Genomic DNA, 20560 nt, shown 5'->3' with positions numbered 1-20560 from the left:
CGTTTTCTTGGTGCGAGGAATAAATGAAGACCGCTTTGAATTCAAAAAACTTTATTGAAAACAGCATGAAAAAGAAAAAGCCACTGCAGTGAATATTTTGCTCCCCGAAAACAAAACGATGTAAATGAAATTGAGTGATATTATATCGTGATGCGCCCAAGACCAAAATCAAATCTTTGAAATATACATCAGAGTAAACAGCAGCTGATAATAATAATTAGCATTCCTTTATTTTCAATATATACCTTTTCTCTGTATAATTCATCAGCATGTTTGGCATTGCATATGTGTGGTATAAAAACATAAAAATCACAAAATTTCATACTGCAAGCTCCTCTTAAAGTCTGATGCGAGGATGGATATATACAGATAGACATCATATTAGGTCATATACAGCAAACTGATGCATGTAAGTACAGTATAAAAATAGCATGCATCTCTGACTCACACACTCAACAGTCTTTATTCTGCAATGTATAAAAATAGGAAAAAGAACTTTAAGGATGCACATTTTTTGAATTATGTGTACTATAAAGCCATACTAATTCATATTAGCATGCCTTTTATATAATCCAGTAAAAGAAACAGTGTGCAACATTAAATGTGCTACAACAATTACAGTTAATTTGGCCTCAGTGATACTCGAGGGATTTTTTTCCCCCCCTACCAGTCACTGTTAAGATTGACATTTCTACACCCAAATCCTCCTTTACATCCAGAAATGAAAGTTAAACTGAATCTCTAAAGCTACGGTAGGCAAAAATGTTTTTGGTTTCATTATGAAAGGGGGGGGGGGGGGGGGTCAACAATAGCGTTTGTGGGGGAGTGGGAGTCCTCTTCTACCTCTTCTTGGCTCTCTTGGGCAGTGAGAAAGAGGTGGAGGGTTAAGAAAGTTTTCACCCGCTAGAGCCGGGGGTATCCACATGAAGCTCAAGGTCAACAAAAATCCTTTTTTAACTGTGCGTAATGTGCAAAATCCTGCGCTCATCTGGTGGGAGAGACTTGAAACAGAGGTATGAGCTGCAGGTGGAGGCCCGCTCATTCTTTTCCCCTTTCAAAGTTCGTCCAACAGCAGCTTTAATGTGTGTTTGATTAGAACAAGTACATCTAAGGAATCACAATCCTCCATTCGTACAATCCTTCAAGCAGGCAATAACAGAACCTGTTCGTAAACTCCAGACTTAACGTTTTAATAAAGAGAACTATAATAAAAACAAAAAACATGACCAGGTGTAAAATAATGAATGCAAAGCAAAGTGGATGGAAATCAGCAATCTGTCTACATGCACACTGTGTCTTTCAGCCCCGACACACACCGACAGTCCACATCGTTTATTCACTAGTCACACACGGAGGGAAAAAAAAGTAGCATGCAGTAAAGAAAAAAAGGCACTGGCACACACAGAGCTCGTGTGTTTAGCATTTCTCGATCTTCAGAGTCAGTACTTGGGTAAACTCTCTCTTGCATCCTCCAATTTGGTGAGAACCCACTGAAAATAAATAATGACCCAAAGTTAGAACTAATTATTTTCACTAGTCGTGTATCCCGACTGAAAGGAAATATCAGCTTGAGTCCAAATTGCAAACTTACTTTGGCTATCTCTGGAGTTTTGAAGTTTATTATCTTCCCAAACTCTTTGGCATGAAAGACTGACTTCACTCTCTCCTGCAGTGGAAGGCGAGGTTCAGCGCAGAAGTAATAATAATAATAATAATAATAATGAAAAATTTGGGTAGTAAATAATGGTAACATCTTTGTTGTTTGTTTGTTTTTACCTTGGCCTCAATGCGAAGTCGGCGGTCCTCTATAATGGTTGGATCCTTGGTGAACTCTTCAAACAGATACTGCCACTCACAGGTCAGCTGACCAAAAGTGCCTTTGGTCACAAAAAATATTCCCCTGGGAAAAAAAAGATGTGTGTTTAAAAGGAATGAATAAAGAAAAATTTAAACTTTATATTTCAGTTTCTTTATCCCCAAAACAATGATTTCCAGTCATAGGCATTAAAAAAGTAAAAAGACATAAGATGAAGCCAACATGCGAGTGCCTTAAACCTTAATCTGAATGCCACCAGATGGCGATACCTGTGTGGTTGTAAAAAGACTTTTGGTCCTATCTTTGTGAAAACAGCTTCCTGTCTCGACTGTAAACATTTTCCAGCTCAGTTTTTGGGTCAATCATTCATTTTGGTTTAACTGAATTTTAAAAAAAAATGGATTTTTGAATAAAACTTCAATATACAGCTTACTATCTCGTTACATCCGTATTTTGGGCGGGATTTTTTTTTTTTTTGGGGGGGGGGGGGGGGGGGGTATTGTATTGTTTTGTTTTTTTAAACCAAGACAGCAGCAGTGGAAATGCTGATCTCCAGGATTCAAAACGGAGCTCCACAAAGCAACAGCTGACACCATGCCAGCTACATCCAAGTTTTATACAGTCTGTGTTACAGTGTGGGCTGCAGCCCCCTGGTGGGCAATGAAGGTACTGTATGTCAGAAGTATGAACTCAAATCTTTACATTAGTTAGAATTGAATTTGAATGTAACGCTGTTAATAGAGAGTCAAGTACAAGAAGTACAGCAGAACATTAAAACAAATGAATGAAAACAAAGGAAAGAATTTTCTTCACAGTTGATCTGAAAGTCTTGGTAGAAATACGCAAATACTATATAAACTTTTACAAAAATTTTAGCATCCAAACTGATTAGAAAAGAAAAAATTATGCATCATTTGAACCATATCTCAGCTCTTGGTCATTATCTCAAGTAAAACACTTTCTTGAACAGAAGAAAACAAACAAAAAAGGGTAAAGAAAACCCCTCAAAAAAACCACTCACCTCTTGGTGATCATGAGAAAGTCAGATTCATTGACTTTAGCATGAGCAAAGTACCTGTAGCTGGCAAAACGTCCATTCTCAATTTTCTAAAAAAAAAAAAGAAAGACTAGAAAAATATCTGTCCAAACAACAACATTGAAAAATACGTCACTGTCTGTCAAAAACTGTATATAAAAGTAAAGGAAGCATGAGCTACCACAGCAAAAACAGTGAATCAGTATCTGCACAATAGTTTCCCTGTAACGAGATTGGAACATGTTGTGGGATTCAGATGCAGGACAGGATGAAACAAAGACGATGGCAGGTGGAAGTTTGAAATGCAAAGACTTTATTAAGAACAAAATATCAGTGAAAGGTTCCAAGTAATGACAAAAAAAACATAACAATGAAGGAAAAAAGTGTGATTATGATGACTTAAAGATGAACACTAATAAGTAAACTAATAAGAAAATGCCTGGTCCACAACAATGGCTTTTAAAAAAAAAAAGCATAAACATTGCACTGTTAACATGCAGCTCTCAGATGACATTTCAGGATATTTAATTGAGAGACCTTTACAACTGCTAGGACTGTGTTTTAGTTTGGACAAGAGGACACAGACTTTCAGACTTTAGTTTTCTGATTAGATCATACGAGTCAGCATGTGTGACCTTCACACAAACCTTCTCCAGCAGGAAACAAATGCATCAACCTTAATCATGAATGGTTAATGGTCATGTGATACGAGGTTTACAGCCAAGTTGGACTTGGCTGAAAAATGGTGGCTGAAATCATTTTTAGTTTGTTGTTGTGGCGCAGGGAAAAAAACAAAACAAACAAAAAAAGGGTGATGAAAAATTAAAAAAAACACAGTTAACAACAAAATATAAAAAATAATAAAATCTTCTAAACCAGTGACACCAGTAATGAAAGTCCCTACTTTAATCTAACCAAACATGATCTCCAAACTTTGAGACAACCCTCCAGCACAGACTACACACAAAACACCAACTCTACAGCTTTCACTTCTGTCACTGCTAGCTGTTTTCACTCATCTCCCTTATCCTCTGAGCCAGATCTACGCCATTCACTGTACGCCACTTGCCTCTGCGGACATGACAGGAGAAAAGTGTGGAGGGTTAGATCAGACGGAAGGTGCGAATCTTTCTGCTGATAAGGCGACTTCAAGGTGAGAACCAAGGAAAAGTCTGAGTGACCTATCAGCAGTGTTCAAATCTGCAGTTTCAGACTTTAAAAGTAATATGTCTTAAAAGTGTTATAAATGTGTATGGTATGATCTACAAGTGTAAACTAAGAAATCACACAGGAAGTAGAGATGTCCTAGTTTTCCAGTGGGACTTGAACACAGTGCAAAGTGCACTAAAGGCTTTGCAGGTAAGTGAAAGGTTTTTTTTGTGTAGTTTTAGACATTTGAACGGACAGAAAGTTTTTTAAAAGAGAAAATGATCAGATTTGTGAAGCTGAACTTAAAAAAAATGTGTCTGTAAATTAAACTAATTTTACTTGAGGCCAAATTACTTTGTATGTGTGTGAACTGAAGCACGCATTTGTGAGTCATCGAAAGTTTCACACAATAGAAGTCATTTACAAACAATTTTAAAATATTATATCTGACCTGAAAAGACTAACAAGCATTAAATGCTCTTGGATCTATAAAAATGTAAATGGCTGTAAACTGGATCACAAAGCCCTAATGCAATGGCTTAATTATTGTTTGAGCAGATAAGATAATTATGGTGGACCTAAAAAGATTAAATTTGCCAGACTATCAGTTTAAACAGATCAGAATCCCTCCCAGCTTAGACTGTGATAAGCATTTCCTCTTCTCTCAAAGACACAAGGAAACATTTGGGAACAATCAGGAACACTGTGTTGAAGGCTTTTTAACAAAAGCATAAACATAAAACTGAAGAACCTACTCTGATTTATAGAACTATTACTCTATATGGCCTGGTCCTAATTTAAGCTGAAGGAACAACTCAGTTACTAACACATTACTACACACACGCAAACCTAAGCTGGTAAGACAGAAAGGTGACAAACTGAAGAAAGTCTTGAATGAAGATGAAGTTAGAAACACAAAGATGAGACAGTCAACATGGAGCAGACTGGCAATGATGTGAATCATATGACAAGATTTAAAACTCTTTTTTCAGCTTTAAATTTTGCAGAATCTTTATAAAAAAGCACCAATTTGTCCACTGAAGTTATCTGGCCTCTCTTGTAGGCTGCTTTAATTTATCACCTTTCTGTAAATTTTAGGGAAATTAGGATTTTTACTATTAAACACAATGTGAAACTTCAACCCACTCTATCCAACTCACAGCTAGACAACGTCAACAAAAGGTTAGATAAATATCAGACCTGAAACACATGTAAGCTGCTCTGAAATGTGAAAATATGGAAAACATGATATATTTGGATTATATGCAGACATTCTGTTGATTTCTGGTGTGAAATACAGCAAATATAATCTTTTTTTTAAATTTCCTGTACCCTTTTATTCTTCCTTGCAGATTACAAGATTTAACCAATGCCGCTTCCTTTTAACCATAACTTAGTGATATAAAAAAAGAGACATTTTTAATTCTATCCATCTGTAGTGTTCACATTTGTAACAAAGTTGCTGATAAAGGTTCCTTCTGAAAACTTGCATGGACATCCTCATATGCATTAATGATGCACATGGACCAGCCTCAGTTTGTAAGCTATTCTGCAGTCTGGCAGCTTAACCATCGTGTTGAACAGATTTGTCTCTGATTGCTTTCCTGGTTGTCAGTCTTGCATTGACCTCTCATTTTTTAATGGCATCTGAACACTGGGAACACGGTAGCTGAAACCTTTCTACCATTAATGAAGTATCACTTAGCATCAATATCGCATCCTCTGCCAGAAGAAGAGTTTTTCACAACACTGACGAATGACTCACTCAAGACATAAAAGTGAATCAAGTGGGAATGAGGGGCTGCTCATTTTTTACCCACTGGATTGTATTGACTTCTTTTTACTTCAAAAATTAAACAAATATGTAATTTGTCCAGAGACTGCCAAACCTATTCCTACAGGAGTAGTAAAACTTCCCCAAACAACAAAGGCAACCATTTAGGGCAGGGGTCAGCAACCTTTAAGACCCAAAGAGCCATTTGGACCCGGTTTCCACGCAAAACAAAACACTGGGAGCCGCAAATACTTTTTAACATCTAAAAAGAAGATAACACTGTATATATTGTTTTTTTACCTTTATGCTTTGTGTGAACGACTAAGGTGTGTTGCTTATGAAATCCATGAAGTGCTACAAAGAAAATTACATTTTATTTATGTAAATAACACATTTTAAACTCTTAAAGAAATATAACAAAAGGAAAGACACCCAGCTGAACTAAAATGATCCAGCAAACAAAAACTGTTGTGAGCCGCCACCCTTATATCGCCTTTGGGCTTTTGGAGCCTTGACCTGACTTTTAAAAAAAATAATTGGAAAAAAGCACTATGCTGCTAAAAATGAAAAGTAGATAATTACAAAATTCCGCCTAAATATGTATTTTACCTGGTTAATGTGTGTGGCGGGGCGTGGTCTGCAGCGCCGCTGCAGGGGAGGCGGACGCACCTGAGCGGCACCCGCAATCACGCCTCGCCGCCTTAACGTCGACCGTGTGTGAAAAGTGGTCAATAAAGAGATGCTGAAAAGCGTGTCCATGGAAACATCGTCGGGTCTGCCGTGATATGTTTACAATGGGACTTCTGCTCCTGAACCTCTACGCACAGCGTCTGCAAATCGGGGCTGTATGAAGTCACTTTCATCTTTACGCAGGACTGTAAGCTGTCATCTGTGAGGCGTGAGCAGTGTTTGTTTTTAACATAGTTCACGGTGGAGCTGCTGATGTGGATCCGAAGATCCATAATTGGCCTCGGTTGAAAGTCTCAATAAATGAATGGTGTTTCGGCGGGTACACCAGCTTCCGCGAGTGTGACGCTTATTTTAAGCGATGAAAAAAATAATAGAATATAATTTTATTTTTATATTTCATTATTACAATAATCTTCCGATTTAGAACTACAAGTTAAAAAAGAACTAACATAAATAAAATACACTTCAGCTAAATACTTCTAATTTATTTTCCCAAACCACACGGAGCCGCACTATAAGGACTAAAGAGCCGCGTGCGGCTCCGGAGCCACAGGTTGCCGACCCCTGATTTAGGGCATCCAACACAGCTAAGAAAATCAGTCAAATAAGTTTGAAATGCAAAGATAATGACACCACATCACAGTAAAGATAAAACAACTTTAAAAATTAAATGACATGAATGCAATATTGTTAACAGAGTTTTCCATCTTTGTAAAAACTGGGAATGACTGTAAAAAGGTGATGATGGAGAGGGGTTTTTTGTCTTACCTGAAGCATCTGACTGCCGAGGCCTTCCAGCTCCTTATATGGTCGTATGACACCATCCTCGTGGATGAAGCGAGGAGGACGTAGAGACTGAACATCTTGTGAAGTCTCTGCTGCCCTATATCGAGATATTTGCATTTGGAAACGCACACCTTCACACAACTCAGGGCATAAACAAATTCAAACAGGACCTATCTGATTACACACTGATGCGGCAAGTGCACAATCACATAGCACAGACAGAAATAACTGTACCTCTTGATCCCTTGGAAAGTGCTGCTGGCCATGTCAATAATGCCTCCTGTTGGTCGAGCTACTGCACCAACCAAACCTTTTCCAACACCTTTAAAAAAGCCCGCTGCCCCCTCTTTCTGGGCCCCTGCATAATAACACAAACACTGCAGCTTAAGTTCAAAGATCTTCACGGCCAAATGTCAAGTGTTCAATGGAAACACACTAACAGAACACGTAGTTTTTTTTTTATGCCCTTATTTTATTGGACTAACATGTTTATACTTGTGGTCAGACTCATCTTACCTTTAATAGGTTTGGTAACGATCCCTGTGATCCCACTGACAAATCCCTGTGGGAAAAGGAAGATAACACTGCAGAATAAATGACTCATTACAGCCGTGCATTTTCTTTCAGACTAGTTTGCAGTGTTGTTGTTGCTAGTCTTACTACTTCCTACATCCTGCATTAACTGCGTGTTTCCTGCTGATAAACAGAGAGGAGCAACTTAAAAACCAAACAGTTTTACATACAGACACCAGTCCTTTTCCACCCCTGGTCAGCCCCTCTCTCAGACCGCTGGGCTGTTTGTTCATAGCTTCTCGTCTCTTCTGCTGGTACTCTTCATCCATTGTCATCGCTGCGACACCCTTTGCCATGGCACCTGTTATCCTGGAGGCTGCACCTGCAATACCGCCTGAATAACAAACATGATTCGTTACCTGAGAATATTTTTTAATATATCTTAAATGTTCATGTCAAAATTGTGTCAGTGAAAATCTGAAATCTTAAGGGCTCCAACATGTTGCTAAAAAGTCTCAGATGTGTAATGAAACAGCCACAGTTCACTGTTAAAGGCAATATAATGCTGAAATTTAACAGATATAACACTATATTAAAAACACATGCAGTAAAACGACAAATGCTCAGTTATTACACTTTTCAAATTACAGCCCTATATAGCAGCCATGAACCCATCCCAGTCAATCAACGTGTATAATGACAGCAGATAAAGTGAGGACAGCGTGCAGGGCTGTACAAACTCTTTAACGACCTTCATTTCTTTTTATTTATTTTTTTCATGTGGTGATGAGCGATAATTCTCCGAGCTTTATTAAGTTTTTTGTTGGACATTTACTGCTTTTTAACTCATTTTCAATCTAGTTTCAGATTTTCACAGGATTATTTTTAACATCTGATAAACTTCTTAACACTGATGTCAAACATATAATGACACCAGGCTAAAGGGATGAATCATTATTGTTTCTACACATAATGGACACTTTCAATTAAATTTTATTTTTAACCAGTTTGTTACCAGCAGCCTCTCACAAAAAGCAAATGATTTGCTCAATCTATGAAACATGGCAATGATAACACAGTTTGACAGACATAAAATAGCTGAAAACAAGTGAAGGAAACTGGACAGTTGGGAGGGACAAAGAAAGAAGTGGCAGGTCTAAAAGGCATGCCTCCACTTAGGTGAAGCAGTGCTCAGACTCAACATAAGTGAAGCAGTGTGGGATCATCTTTACAGAAAACAGAACAAAAGGCAACCAGCATCTAAGGAAGAGCTTTGAATGTCCTTCTAGAAGCCTGAAGAACTATTCCTGAAGACAAGGAAGCTGAGTAAGAGAGTTCAGGATGTGATAAAGAATTGTAAAAACTGTTTTTGCTGTACATACTGCATTTCAAAATACAAAGAAATGAGTGCAAGACTTTTGCACAACACTGTACTTAAATTTAAAATAAAAGATAAATTAAACATAATTAATTTTTGAATTAGAAATTCCAGTGATTATTTAGCAGTTTTGACCTGATGCTGTTGAGCTAAGGCTGACTCTGTATTACCCCTTTAACACCATTTCATGCTTACCTACAGCTCCTCCCACCAGCGCCTTAACCCCAAGAGCCATTCCTTCAACAAACTCCTCAGGGCCCTGGATGGCTCCCTAGAAGAAAAAAAAAGAACAGTTATTGTGAATGTTAACCTGAATCCAATGTGGCCATATTTTCTAAATTACACAACGTAACTATTCAACAGGTTTTATAACGCACTTCAAAGCTAAAAGACCCAGTTGAACTTGTCAATAATTTTATTGGATATCATTACCTGATAGGGCTCATAAAAGAAAGCCTCCACCCCTTCTGACAATCCTCTGATCAGTCCAAATGGGTTTCCAAGAACATCGAGGCCCAGCACCAGCACATACATCTGCTTAATAGCCTTGAGATACACATAGGTGGAAAATCAAAATATCAAAACAAAAGAAGACAAGACAAATTGCCACTTGTCTGGTTTCATTGTGCTTGTATGTATTACCTGCTTAGAATAATGTCTGAGGACCTCCCACTGGAGCTGCTGAGTGGTGTAGAACTGGTAGGTCAATTCAAAAAAGGCCAGCCTGAAATAAATGTCACATTCAGCCAAGAAGCAGGGTTGGAATCACCAAGAACAAGTCACATGGAAGTAATTTAATGCTAATGGATGGCACATGCATGCTGTGTATTTGAGCCTTTTTCTGTATTCATACTTGAAGACAACATCCTGCACATCAGTGAGCGTCGCGCCGATACTCTTTAGCAACAGATTTAGCGACTGCACAGGGATCAGTTCCGAATCTCTCTTCTGCTTCAAGCCATCCTCTCCGCCTGTGCTCAGAGAGAAACTCAGGTGCAGCTGACAAAAAGCACAAAAACATCAGCAGGCGTTACTATGGCAACGGAGAAATCGCAGAGATCAGTTCAGACACTATTTGTTTGACAGAAACTGCATTCGCACACACCTTAATGGGGGAAATGTGGAAGTACTCGTAGAGGCTGATGGGAGATTTGTCAGCAGCAGAGACATGGTTCAGTTCTGTCTTTATGTTCATTATGTCCTTTTCAAACAGTTCCACCTGAAGCATCAGGAGAAAGGTACAACAGCTGTTGAGTTAACTGAATTACTGACTAACTGAATAATCATAACGCATTCTGAACAGAAAGGTAACGTTGTGTGTGTCAATGCGTGTAGCCGACCTCCTGTTCTGCGCTCGTTATGCTGTCGTTCTCTAGGGAGAACAGCTCCAGGATGGCGTACAGGAAGCCCAGATCAAGTTTTAGATCCATCTCCTGAATTAAAACCACAAAGTACCTGAGGCGAACAGAAATCAGGACTTAGACGAGTATAAATGAGAGCAAATTTTAGGAGTTAAACTTTCGGTTAACAGAGAATTGTAAGATTTCAGCTCACCCAAATATATTATTGGTCTTAAAAAGGACAAATAATACATTTATTTGTCTGGTAGATCGTAATCTACCAGATCATGATCCTGGCCTCCATATACAATAACAATGAATATCAGCTAGAAAAACATAATTTGAGGAGACAGTGAGAAAAGAAAAACAATTACTTGATGCGTGAGATGTCAGAGTGCCCCGCTGCTCGGGTAACAATGCTGATATCAGTTAGAGGTTTGGGTTCTGTGGAAAAATATGTATAGAGTATGATAATAAAGACGAAAGAGCTAAAATAGTCTATTATTGTAAATAAACAGATAACAAAAAACCTGCATTAACAGACCTGTCTCCATGGCGACAGACTTTGGCAGTTTCACGGGGTAAAAAACGTAAGGGAAGATGGCCCCAGGTAGCTGATTCTGGATCTGTAGAAGGAAAGGACACAGGTCTGTTTAGTGCACAGACCAAACAGAGCTACACAGCTACGAAAAGGCAATTAAGAAAAGCCTTTAGCTAACTTGCTTGATCTTCTTTTTCAATAATTATTGTAAATTGAATAAAATTTTTTCACCTGTATCCGGTGAACTTGGATACGATAGGCGCTCTGTCGTGGTGAAATGCTGTACTCCACCTTCACACCCGGCAAGAAGTGCCTCCTAAGAGGAGCATCACATGGCTTCATTATCTGCATGTCCTGGCCAGTGGGATTAAAGAACACCTGGGAGACAATGACAAAAAAAATTCAACAGTAATGATAATTATCCCATTATCATGTGCAATTTCAAATCCAGTTTTATGAACGAGTTTACATGCTATGTGGATAATCTAAAACCAACTATTTTCATTTGCTTTTATCCACCATTTTCATATGACAGAATAAAACTAATTGCAATATTTAACCTGAAAGCCGTTTTCCAGATCGAAAATTGCCTTGTCTACGGCCCCAGATTCCTGGTAGTCTTTGAACTTGTCCTCCATAATTTCAGCTTCTTTAATGGTCAGAGGCTTCCATCGACTCTTCTTCTTAGGTTTGAATTCCCACACAACATCAGAGCTTAAATAAAAGAGGAAAGAAATGAAAGTCTCAGATTAGTTAAGCAAGAAAACATAATTTATAGATAAAAATTTATACACTCACTTTGTTAGGTACACCTGTTGAACTGCTCGTTAAACCAGCTATCTAATGTGTACATCAAAAGGCGCTTTTAAAAAAAAAAAATAAATAAATTTTAGGAGTGTAGAGATGGTCATAATGACCTGCTGCATTTCACACCTAGCATCAAAATAAAAAACACAGGATTTAAGTGATTATTGTTGTCAGATGGTGCCACACTGCTGATCTACTTGGACTTTCCCACGAAACCATCTCTAGGTTTTTCAGAGAATGGTCTTGAAAAAACAAACAAAACAAAAAACAACTGAAAATATAAAATGTCTTGTTAATCCCAGAGGCAGGAGCAGAATGATCGACTCCTTCCACCTCATAAAAAGGCAGGAATAACTCCAATAAGCACTTGATTTAACCAAGATCTGCAGATGAACATTTCTGAGTGCAGAACAAGGCTTGAAACAGATGGGCTACATGGCACCTGCAAATTAGAGTTTACTTTAATTCTACTTTAACTATTTATTAAGCAAACACAAAAGCGCAGCACCTTGTGATCCCAATGAAGGCAACCTCTTGGTTGGTGCTGTTGTTCACCAGCGATAGGCCCACATGCCGTAGTGTCAGGATGATTTCCTGTTGAGCAACCTGCACCTTCTCATTGTCACAGAGCATCTTGAAGACCCGTCGCTCCTCAGTGAACAGCACAACACGCTGGAGACCTTAGAACAGATAAATAAAATAAATAACACACATTTCTTTTGTAACCCAAAGGAAAGTTGTTGTTCATTACCATTACAAAATGAATCAGGGATAAATAAAACCTTAGAAATGAGTCAGACTTGCAGTTCATAACGCCAACATCCTGCCAGAAAACTGTGTTTTTTAATATATATATATTTTTTAACAGTTCTAGAGATTATATTACTACAATATGGCAACAATTAAGCACTGGCAGATTTTAGATCATTCAACTTTACCTTCATAAAAGGAAATCACAAAAAGTTTTCCCTCCTTGTTTACGTCCTCTCGCAGGTCCTAAAAGACAAAGCGTATAAACTTCAGTATCTTTAATCTTTATTTAGATACTCTTCCATCGAAAGGAGCCAGCTGAGGTGGTTCGGCCATCTGACATGGATGCCTCCTGGGCGAGGTGTTCCGGGCATGTCCCACCAGGAGGAGGCCCCGGGGCAGACCCAGGACACGCTGGAGAGATTATATCTCTCGGCTGGCCTGGGAACGCCTTGGTATTCCCCCGGATAAGCTGGAGGAGGTGGCTGGGGAGAGGGAGGTCTGGGCTTCTCTGCTTAGGCTGCTGCCCCCGGGACCCGGCCCCGGATAAAGCGGAAGAAGATGGATGGATGGATGATCCAGATTTACATGATCTGTATCTATACAGTTTTAAACTAAAGGTAATCAAATTTATGAACGATTCATCACCACCAATAACATATTTACAGTTATTAACAATGAATTTGCAAAGGTGATACTACTTTACTACTTTTTATTATCTATATATATTCACGGGTTACTGTAAGGTGTGAAGTACATGAATAGGTGCAAAAAGTCTCAGCAGTCACAGGGTATCTAAAAACCAGCAGGTTCACATTCAGTAAGCTCATAATTACCTGCTTTCGCAAACAGTACAGCCTTTTTTCCCCCTCAGGATTTCATTTATGAATGAACCTATGATAGACTTTTAATATGCAAATCTTAAAGTAAAGCCAGCCTAATCAAATTTATACCTAAGACAGCAAATACTGCTTTTTTTTAAAAAAATACGTTCAGCAGAAACTGATTTTATTTGGGAAATGTAAGATATTTGTTTTTGGGGGAAAAAAGGATTACTGATAAACATTATTATTCAGACAGTTATTATTCTGACACGTGCAGTACCTCTTCACTCTTTAGTGTCCCAGAGTAAGTGCTGCATTTCCAGGAGAGCGCTCGTGACCCAGTGGGCTCAGTCCAGGTGTAGTACACAGCTTTCCCAGCCTCCAGCTCCTCATGCTCCGCCTTTTTCTGAGAGCTGCATGTACACAAACCCACCAAGACAGACACATGCCGTATGTATCAGCAACATGAGTTAAAGCTACCAAAAATGAAACAAAGCAAAACAATTATTGACTTTGAAAATACAACAGAGCCCCTCCACCACAATCAAGGACCATGCCAGCAATCATTTTCTCTGAGTTGTCTCTCAGCCTGCAGCAGCAATTTTCATCAAAAGACAGAAATATGTCACCCAGAGGTCCCCAAATTCCTGGAAATAAAAGGCTCAAATATGCACGTTCACATATTAGTGAGGATTCTGAAACAAATATTCAATGGATCATAAAATGAAGACTGAAGGAAGAAGTGGCGAAGCTGGAATCTACAAAAGGGTATAAAAAGCACTAGTCGACAGCACTACAGGAAGAAGCAGGTGGTGTGATTCCTTTGGAGGAATCCCATCCAGTCAGCAGCATTCACATTTTTCTATAAGATCATAACACAGATGAAAGCAACACTGAGTAAATGGCTTAAGATTTGTATTCTGCTCCTTTAGATCTGTGTAAATTTCCGGTAGATCAGTAAAAAAAAATAACTGGGTAATGGTGTAGGTCTTTTATAAATAGAAAACTGAAACTGTGACAGTCAGTGGCATTATGTTATGTACAGTGGAACCCCGACTTACGAATACCCCGTTCCACGAAAAATTCAAGTTACGAAGGCACTGAACGGCAATATTTCTGCCCGTGTTACGAAATCCGCTGGCTCTGATTGGCTGAGCCTACAATGCCCACAATGCCTTCCGAATCATGTGACAACCCCTTGGCTTCTGTACTTGCGCTTCGCTGTTCCACTTGAATGACGTATTGTTGTTCTAGTTAGCAATTAGCCTATCGTTCAGCATCGCCTCACTCAAAAGGCGCAATGGGTGCTTCGACTTACGAAAATTTTTGACCTACGACTTACCCTTGGGAACGAATTAATTTCGTAAGTCGGGGTTCCACTGTACTTAAAAAACAGAGTTTGAATATGGCAGAAGTAGGCCATGATATACACTAAAAGGAAATATTGAAAGTACAGTGATTCCTAAATACAACTAATATAACTTTAGTTAAGGGAGCAGAGTACAGAGGCAAACTAGAATCAGAGCTCAAAGGATCTTTTTTATACTTCGGTTTATCTACACTCATCCATCTGACCACACTCTGCACTCAAATGAACCATTAATGTAACATCGAGAACAAACCATGATTAGCTGCTGCATCGTTTGCATATTTAGTTAACTCTGGTTAATGATTGGAGACATCTTCGTGATATACTTGATCCTTCCTCTTGGCTTCGCCCACATTCCCTCTTTCATTTTTTTATATACCCACTGTTTTACTTACTTATGTGAATTGTATAAGAGAAGCTATAAAGAAATTTGAAGTCCCACACCTACAAAACTGTGGTTTCTATAGGTCTCGAAATCTGCTGCCAGAGATCAGACACCTAAATATTTTTGGAACATCAGGTATTCATCATTCTATGTTAACCTGAGCTATGCTCCTACAAGTCAACATGCAAAGAGCCACGGTACCAGATAATGAGTCCGAAATTTTTCAAAGACCTAGCTCAATTATTTTTCTAGACGATGGCATTTTAAATCTAGCCTTCAAAAAATGATGTTAGAAAAATGTCTAAAAACACCCCTACCTTCTTCTATTTTTTTAACTAATGACAGACTTGAGGTTTTGCTAAACTCTTTCCACTGGATTTTTTTAGGCAAAGCTTAGATGATCCTGTGGGAGCTAATATGAAACCACCCATGCGTTACTCATAGTACAGTTTAAATAACCAAATGTACTGATGTGTGTTTAAATTGTTTTTCTTTTACCTTTGTCAAAGTTTACTAGACTGATTACTTCCTATAGGAAATAACTTTTCTCTGGTGATGACAATGTAACTACACTGATGGTTCTCTTTTGTAATTCCTGTTCCTCATTTCTATCTTTATTTTGAGTTCAGAGTTTGTCAGAGGAGTTTCCCTTTTTCATATTTTCTACCTGTCCTCCTCCACTGAGAAGGAGAGGTCAAGTATCTCGTCAGCCACCCACGAGGATTCTGTCCGGACACTGCATGACCCACAACACACAAACAAACTGCTATCAGCAAAAATAATCACAGGCAATTATTATTAACTTAACTGTTTGAGGCAACTGGAACAGAAGAACAATATTGTTACTCAACAAATATGCAAAGACACATGTCAATAAAACATGGAAATGGAAATGTTTTGCGTGACGAAACCTGTAAAATTAATGGCTGCTGTTCATAAAACGGATAAAAACAAGACACAGAAATAACTAGAACACTAAGAAAAGGTTTTATAAGTACATTTGCCACAAAAATATCCTACTTCTGGATAGAGCACCTAATATTAGGGTGAATGTGGCACACACAAAAAATCTAACTGAAAAGAAACATTTTGCATTTTGAAAGTATTTCAAAAACACAGTTACAGACAACACCAAAGATCTACACTAATGCTAACAAACAGTATGACAGAATATTTTTTAAAAAAAAACACTTTAACTAAACACTGAAAGTCCCTAGGAAACAGAATTTCATAAAAACAGTTTAAACCTCAGTGACAGGGGCCTAGAGGCCAGTTTGCAACCCTCTGGCAACCCCTAGTTGCTAAGGACAACCGGTTGACAAATGGTTGATGGAGGTTTTTGGCTGTAGCTGAGTGAAATCAGTTGCAAAGATAGTGCTCAACAAATACCCACGTTGTGATTGCTTTGTTCACTAGTAAGCTGTTATGGTTGCAAATGGTCTGAATGGAAAACACCAACTTTTCTGCAAACAATTGCTGTTAGTGAAACCTAAAAAAAAACAAACCTAAAACATTTTCTATATTTCCTTTTAACTGTGCCCCTTGGTTCTCTCACCTCTGATGGAACTGAAGAGTCTGATTTTTAGTGTGGTTGATGATGAGGAAAGGGGCTGCGCCATCATGGTAGTCAGAAAATTGAATAGTGGCCGAGTGTTCCGACAGATTCATGTCTACTATAATCCCACCCGCCTACACAAAAGAAACAAGCAACAGTCTGAAAGCCGTAATACAAAAAGGCATGTGTGTGAAAATCATGTTAATCACCTCAATTACACATTATGTAAAAAAACAAACAAACAAACAAACAAAAACAAACTTATATGCACACACAAATATTATTAACTATGTGCATTTCTGCTTACTTTGTTGTCCAGATGTAGCAATAAGCAGTTCTCTGGTCGTTTGAAGTCGATAGTCACTGGAGGCGATAAGGAAGCTTCTACTTTAATTTTAAGCTTCTTAGTGTCACTCTCAGGCCAGAAAGGGATGGCTGACTAAATGTGAGGAAAAAAAAAACAATATGCTAAATGCTTCTTGTCAGATTATCAGTAGGTAAATACATTTTAAAACTTTATCAAGACATGATCTTTAAATAAAGCATTTTTATGCACAAGAAACCTTTAGTCACATTAAATTTATAGAAATCAATAAGCACACATGTTCAGTTGTTACATCACACCTATTTATAAAGTTAAATGTAAGAATACCCAGGATCTTGTGTCTATGATATACTCAAACCAAAACCAAGACCTTAACCTGCATTGTTCAAAAAGAGAAAAATCTGAACAGGCTCTGACCTCTTCTGGTTTTGCCTCAGTCCAAGTTTCTTGCCCGTCTTCGCATATGAACACACTGTGCTTAGTTCTGTTGACCAGCATGTAGAAGGGCACAAAGGTCACAATGCGGGTCAGACTGAAACTGCTTGCATCGATCTTCACACCGACCTGAAATAAGACAGAGAATAAGACAGACATATTACATGAATACAAAAAAAGTACATATCCAATACACCTGCCTCTTTGGATCCTCTGCCTCCATCTCACCCTATCCCTCATCTACTTTCCCTCTCAACATTTTCACCATTCCACCTGCCTTCCTCTCATCCACACAAATGGATTTGGTCTTTCTCCCACTGACTATCATTCCTCTTCTCTCCATAGCATGCTTCCACCTCTTCCCTACTCTCATTGTAGATCAAAATGCCATCTGCAAACATCACAGTCCACGCCAACTCCTGCCTGACCTCATCTGTCAACCTGTCCATCTCCAGTGCAAACAAGAAGCGGCTCAGAGCCAATCCCTGACTATCCCACTTTTTCTTCGCCAACCTCTTCCTTTACATATTTTTTTCACATTTTTATATAAAGAGATAAAATTTCAAATCTTACCAGATAATCTTTGAATCTGCCTTTGCATTTCACATCCCCGTGGCTCCCAACTGTGTCCAGAGAGAATTCATCAGATAGTTCACTTTCTGAGATCATAAGACGAACCTGGGGGAGGAAATAATTTAATCTAATAAATGTACTGAACCACTGGGACCACTGTGAACAATAATCAAACATGTTTCTTTTAAAGAGCTTTCAGTAAGACTGACTTAAAATAAATACCTTATTGTTTCGCAAGAAGTACCGAGGCTTGAATGAAAAGAGCAACGGCATCTTGTAGTCCATGGGATGTTTGCGGTGAATGTCATCAGCCTTGTACTGCAACAACCTGTCCGTCTTATTTATCATCCAGTACGGTGAATGGATAGCAACCACCATCTGCCCCAGATCATATTTAACATGAACTGCTATATCCAGCTCAGCCCTCTTCCTCTCCACTGCATCTCCATCTTCGTCTGCATCCTCTCTTAGAGACTTGAACACAATGAAGGTGATCTCTTCCTGATCACTGTTGAGTCTGTACAAGACAATAATTGTTTGTTTGTATCAGAAATGTGAAACAATTTAATGGAGACTGCATGTCTCTCCTATAAATATAACTATGCATCAGAATTTTTTTGTCATGTTATTTAAGATCAGCATACAATAAATAGAAAAAATGTGTCAATAACAAAAAAAAGAGATTAAGTCACACCTATATACAGAAGACCAATCCTGAGCCAAGTACTCAATCAAGCGAAGATCAAGACTTGACTGGTTGATGACTCCAGTGTGAAGCTGAGCAGAGTGACCAGGGTCCAAAGTAGCCTCAGGTGCAGAGATTCCACTGTTCTGTTGAGCAACAGGATGAAGAAAACAAAAGGTGTCTCTGCATTTGAAACTTCTACCTTGCTGCTTTCAGTTCATGCCAACTTGTAAAGAAAATACAATGGTTGGAAAAAAAAAAGTCCCCAGTTACTTAAATTAAGATAACAGAGTTCCATATTACACATTTTTGCTATATTTTTTTCCAAGTATAAAATGAGACATTTTAAATATCTAAATGTGAGTGAATTTTCTTATCTTTCAGTTAAAATTTCTAAACAGAAATGCCAGCATTGGACAAAACTAGGTTTATTAACTATTGCTTGTTTTTTGGGTTTTTTTGCTGCATAGAGTCAACAGATTTTTTTCCTATTTTGGATTAATGGAATGAATATATTTACTTCAAGTTACCATGTAGGAAGCTGAAAATGTCATATATAACTATTCTTCTGCAGCTTAATGTTACAGAAGTCTACAAATGAGGTGTTAAATACATACTAGATATTTGCTGTTGTACACAGTGGTCCCAGTGGTTCAGTACCTTAATGCAGTGGTTCCCAAACTTTTTTTGCTAGGCCCCCCCTTGTTTTACAAGAAAAATGTTCGCGCACGCACACGCACAAACACACCCTCCAACCACACACACCCATATTTTGCTTCATTGCGGTTTATTTCACACCTCAAACATTTAGTAAACAATTAAGCAAATACAAGTAATCTGCAATAAATTACAGGTAGTAATAAAATAAACTACTTACTCTGTTATGCTACGTCCACACCTACACGGGTATTTTTGAACACGCAGCTGTTTCGTCCACACGTAAACGGCGTTTCGAATCACTGAAAACTGAGATTTTTTTAAAACTCCTTTTTTGCGTTTACGTGTGGACGAGGAATACAGAGTTCGTCATGCAACGTCAAAGGTATGTGCCTTTATTCACGTCACGCTGTGCGCGACGTTATTGTTTACATGAGATGAATAGCAGAATGGCAGATAGAGACAAAATACTGTTAATCTGACAATCTGCAGGTTTTACACGCTTACATACACACGCAGTTACTGTCCCTCCATTTAGAAAGGCAGAGGCGTCACGGTGTAATTATTTTACGTGTAGTTTTATTTTATGTGTTTTAATATTCAACATTGCTATCAATACATTTTTCCAAAAATGCCTCTCTGTGCAAAATGGGTTTAAAAACATAAACAGCTGTGGGATACTGTTTGTCCGTGATTTGAACCAGGGAATAAATCCTGGCAGGATCAGCCTGATGTTATTTGTATCCCTCAGTAACTTTACTGCATAAAGAGCTAACATCTCCAAAATGCCAGGAGTAGTTAGTCATTATGAGAAGTGTTTGTGAACTAAAAATCAAGAATGTGGGATTCTGTTTGTCCATGATTTAAACAGCCCAGCGCTGCTCCTGACGCAGGGAAAACCAATTCTGCAGGGGAGACCTACCTCGGCACTTATGCAGGTGAAACCAAAGGGAAGATATGCTTCACCATATTTTCTAGTCTTTGGCTTAGAATGAAGTTGGTTTGGAAACATATTCAGCTATGCTTCATCTCCTGCTTTGCGTTTGTGTAGGCGCCCCATACCGCGCCCCCCCCTGCAATGGCTCTGCGCCCCCCCTAAGGGGCGGGCCCCACACTTTGGGAAGGTCTGCCTTAATGTTTAAACAGTTACAAAATTAAGTAAAGTCATGCAG

The 20560-nt window shown here is 38.5% G+C and overlaps 1 protein-coding gene across 6 annotated transcripts in view; it reads right to left on the bottom strand.

The window, feature by feature from the left end:
- Window positions 1-34: 34 nt before the first annotated feature.
- The window catches only part of vps13a (vacuolar protein sorting 13 homolog A), a 45570-nt gene continuing 25044 nt past the window's right edge, over window positions 35-20560 (bottom strand). For 2 of the 6 annotated variants that reach the window (XM_085475541.1, XM_085475542.1), the window contains exons 49-76: window positions 18741-18877; window positions 18269-18563; window positions 18047-18151; window positions 17456-17602; window positions 17021-17152; window positions 16714-16847; window positions 15826-15894; window positions 13685-13817; window positions 12769-12826; window positions 12339-12510; window positions 11584-11737; window positions 11255-11401; window positions 11027-11108; window positions 10857-10926; window positions 10483-10597; window positions 10248-10361; window positions 9996-10141; window positions 9785-9866; window positions 9575-9688; window positions 9338-9413; window positions 7995-8158; window positions 7768-7813; window positions 7486-7609; window positions 7234-7348; window positions 2838-2923; window positions 1777-1900; window positions 1592-1666; window positions 35-1490 (exon numbers count right to left, since the gene is read on the bottom strand). In XM_085475541.1, coding sequence (XP_085331667.1) covers window positions 1440-1490; window positions 1592-1666; window positions 1777-1900; window positions 2838-2923; window positions 7234-7348; window positions 7486-7609; window positions 7768-7813; window positions 7995-8158; window positions 9338-9413; window positions 9575-9688; window positions 9785-9866; window positions 9996-10141; window positions 10248-10361; window positions 10483-10597; window positions 10857-10926; window positions 11027-11108; window positions 11255-11401; window positions 11584-11737; window positions 12339-12510; window positions 12769-12826; window positions 13685-13817; window positions 15826-15894; window positions 16714-16847; window positions 17021-17152; window positions 17456-17602; window positions 18047-18151; window positions 18269-18563; window positions 18741-18877 — 3267 coding nt within the window. In that variant the 3' untranslated portion in view covers window positions 35-1439. Of the gene's footprint in view, window positions 1491-1591; window positions 1667-1776; window positions 1901-2837; window positions 2924-3144; window positions 3924-7233; window positions 7349-7485; window positions 7610-7767; window positions 7814-7994; window positions 8159-9312; window positions 9414-9574; window positions 9689-9784; window positions 9867-9995; window positions 10142-10247; window positions 10362-10482; window positions 10598-10856; window positions 10927-11026; window positions 11109-11254; window positions 11402-11583; window positions 11738-12338; window positions 12511-12768; window positions 12827-13684; window positions 13818-15825; window positions 15895-16713; window positions 16848-17020; window positions 17153-17455; window positions 17603-18046; window positions 18152-18268; window positions 18564-18740; window positions 18878-20560 lie in introns of those variants that run through there. The other 4 variants (XM_085475543.1, XM_085475545.1, XM_085475544.1 and 1 more) reach the window with 4 other exon arrangements.

Source organism: Copadichromis virginalis, linkage group LG12 (assembly GCF_057382275.1).
Source record: "Copadichromis virginalis isolate Kocher_CV1m ecotype Utaka linkage group LG12, C_Virginalis_male_GT1.1, whole genome shotgun sequence".
NCBI lineage: Eukaryota > Metazoa > Chordata > Actinopteri > Cichliformes > Cichlidae > Copadichromis > Copadichromis virginalis.
The sequence above is the reverse complement of the archived record's forward strand: the minus strand, read 5'-3'. Positions and strand labels throughout refer to the sequence as shown.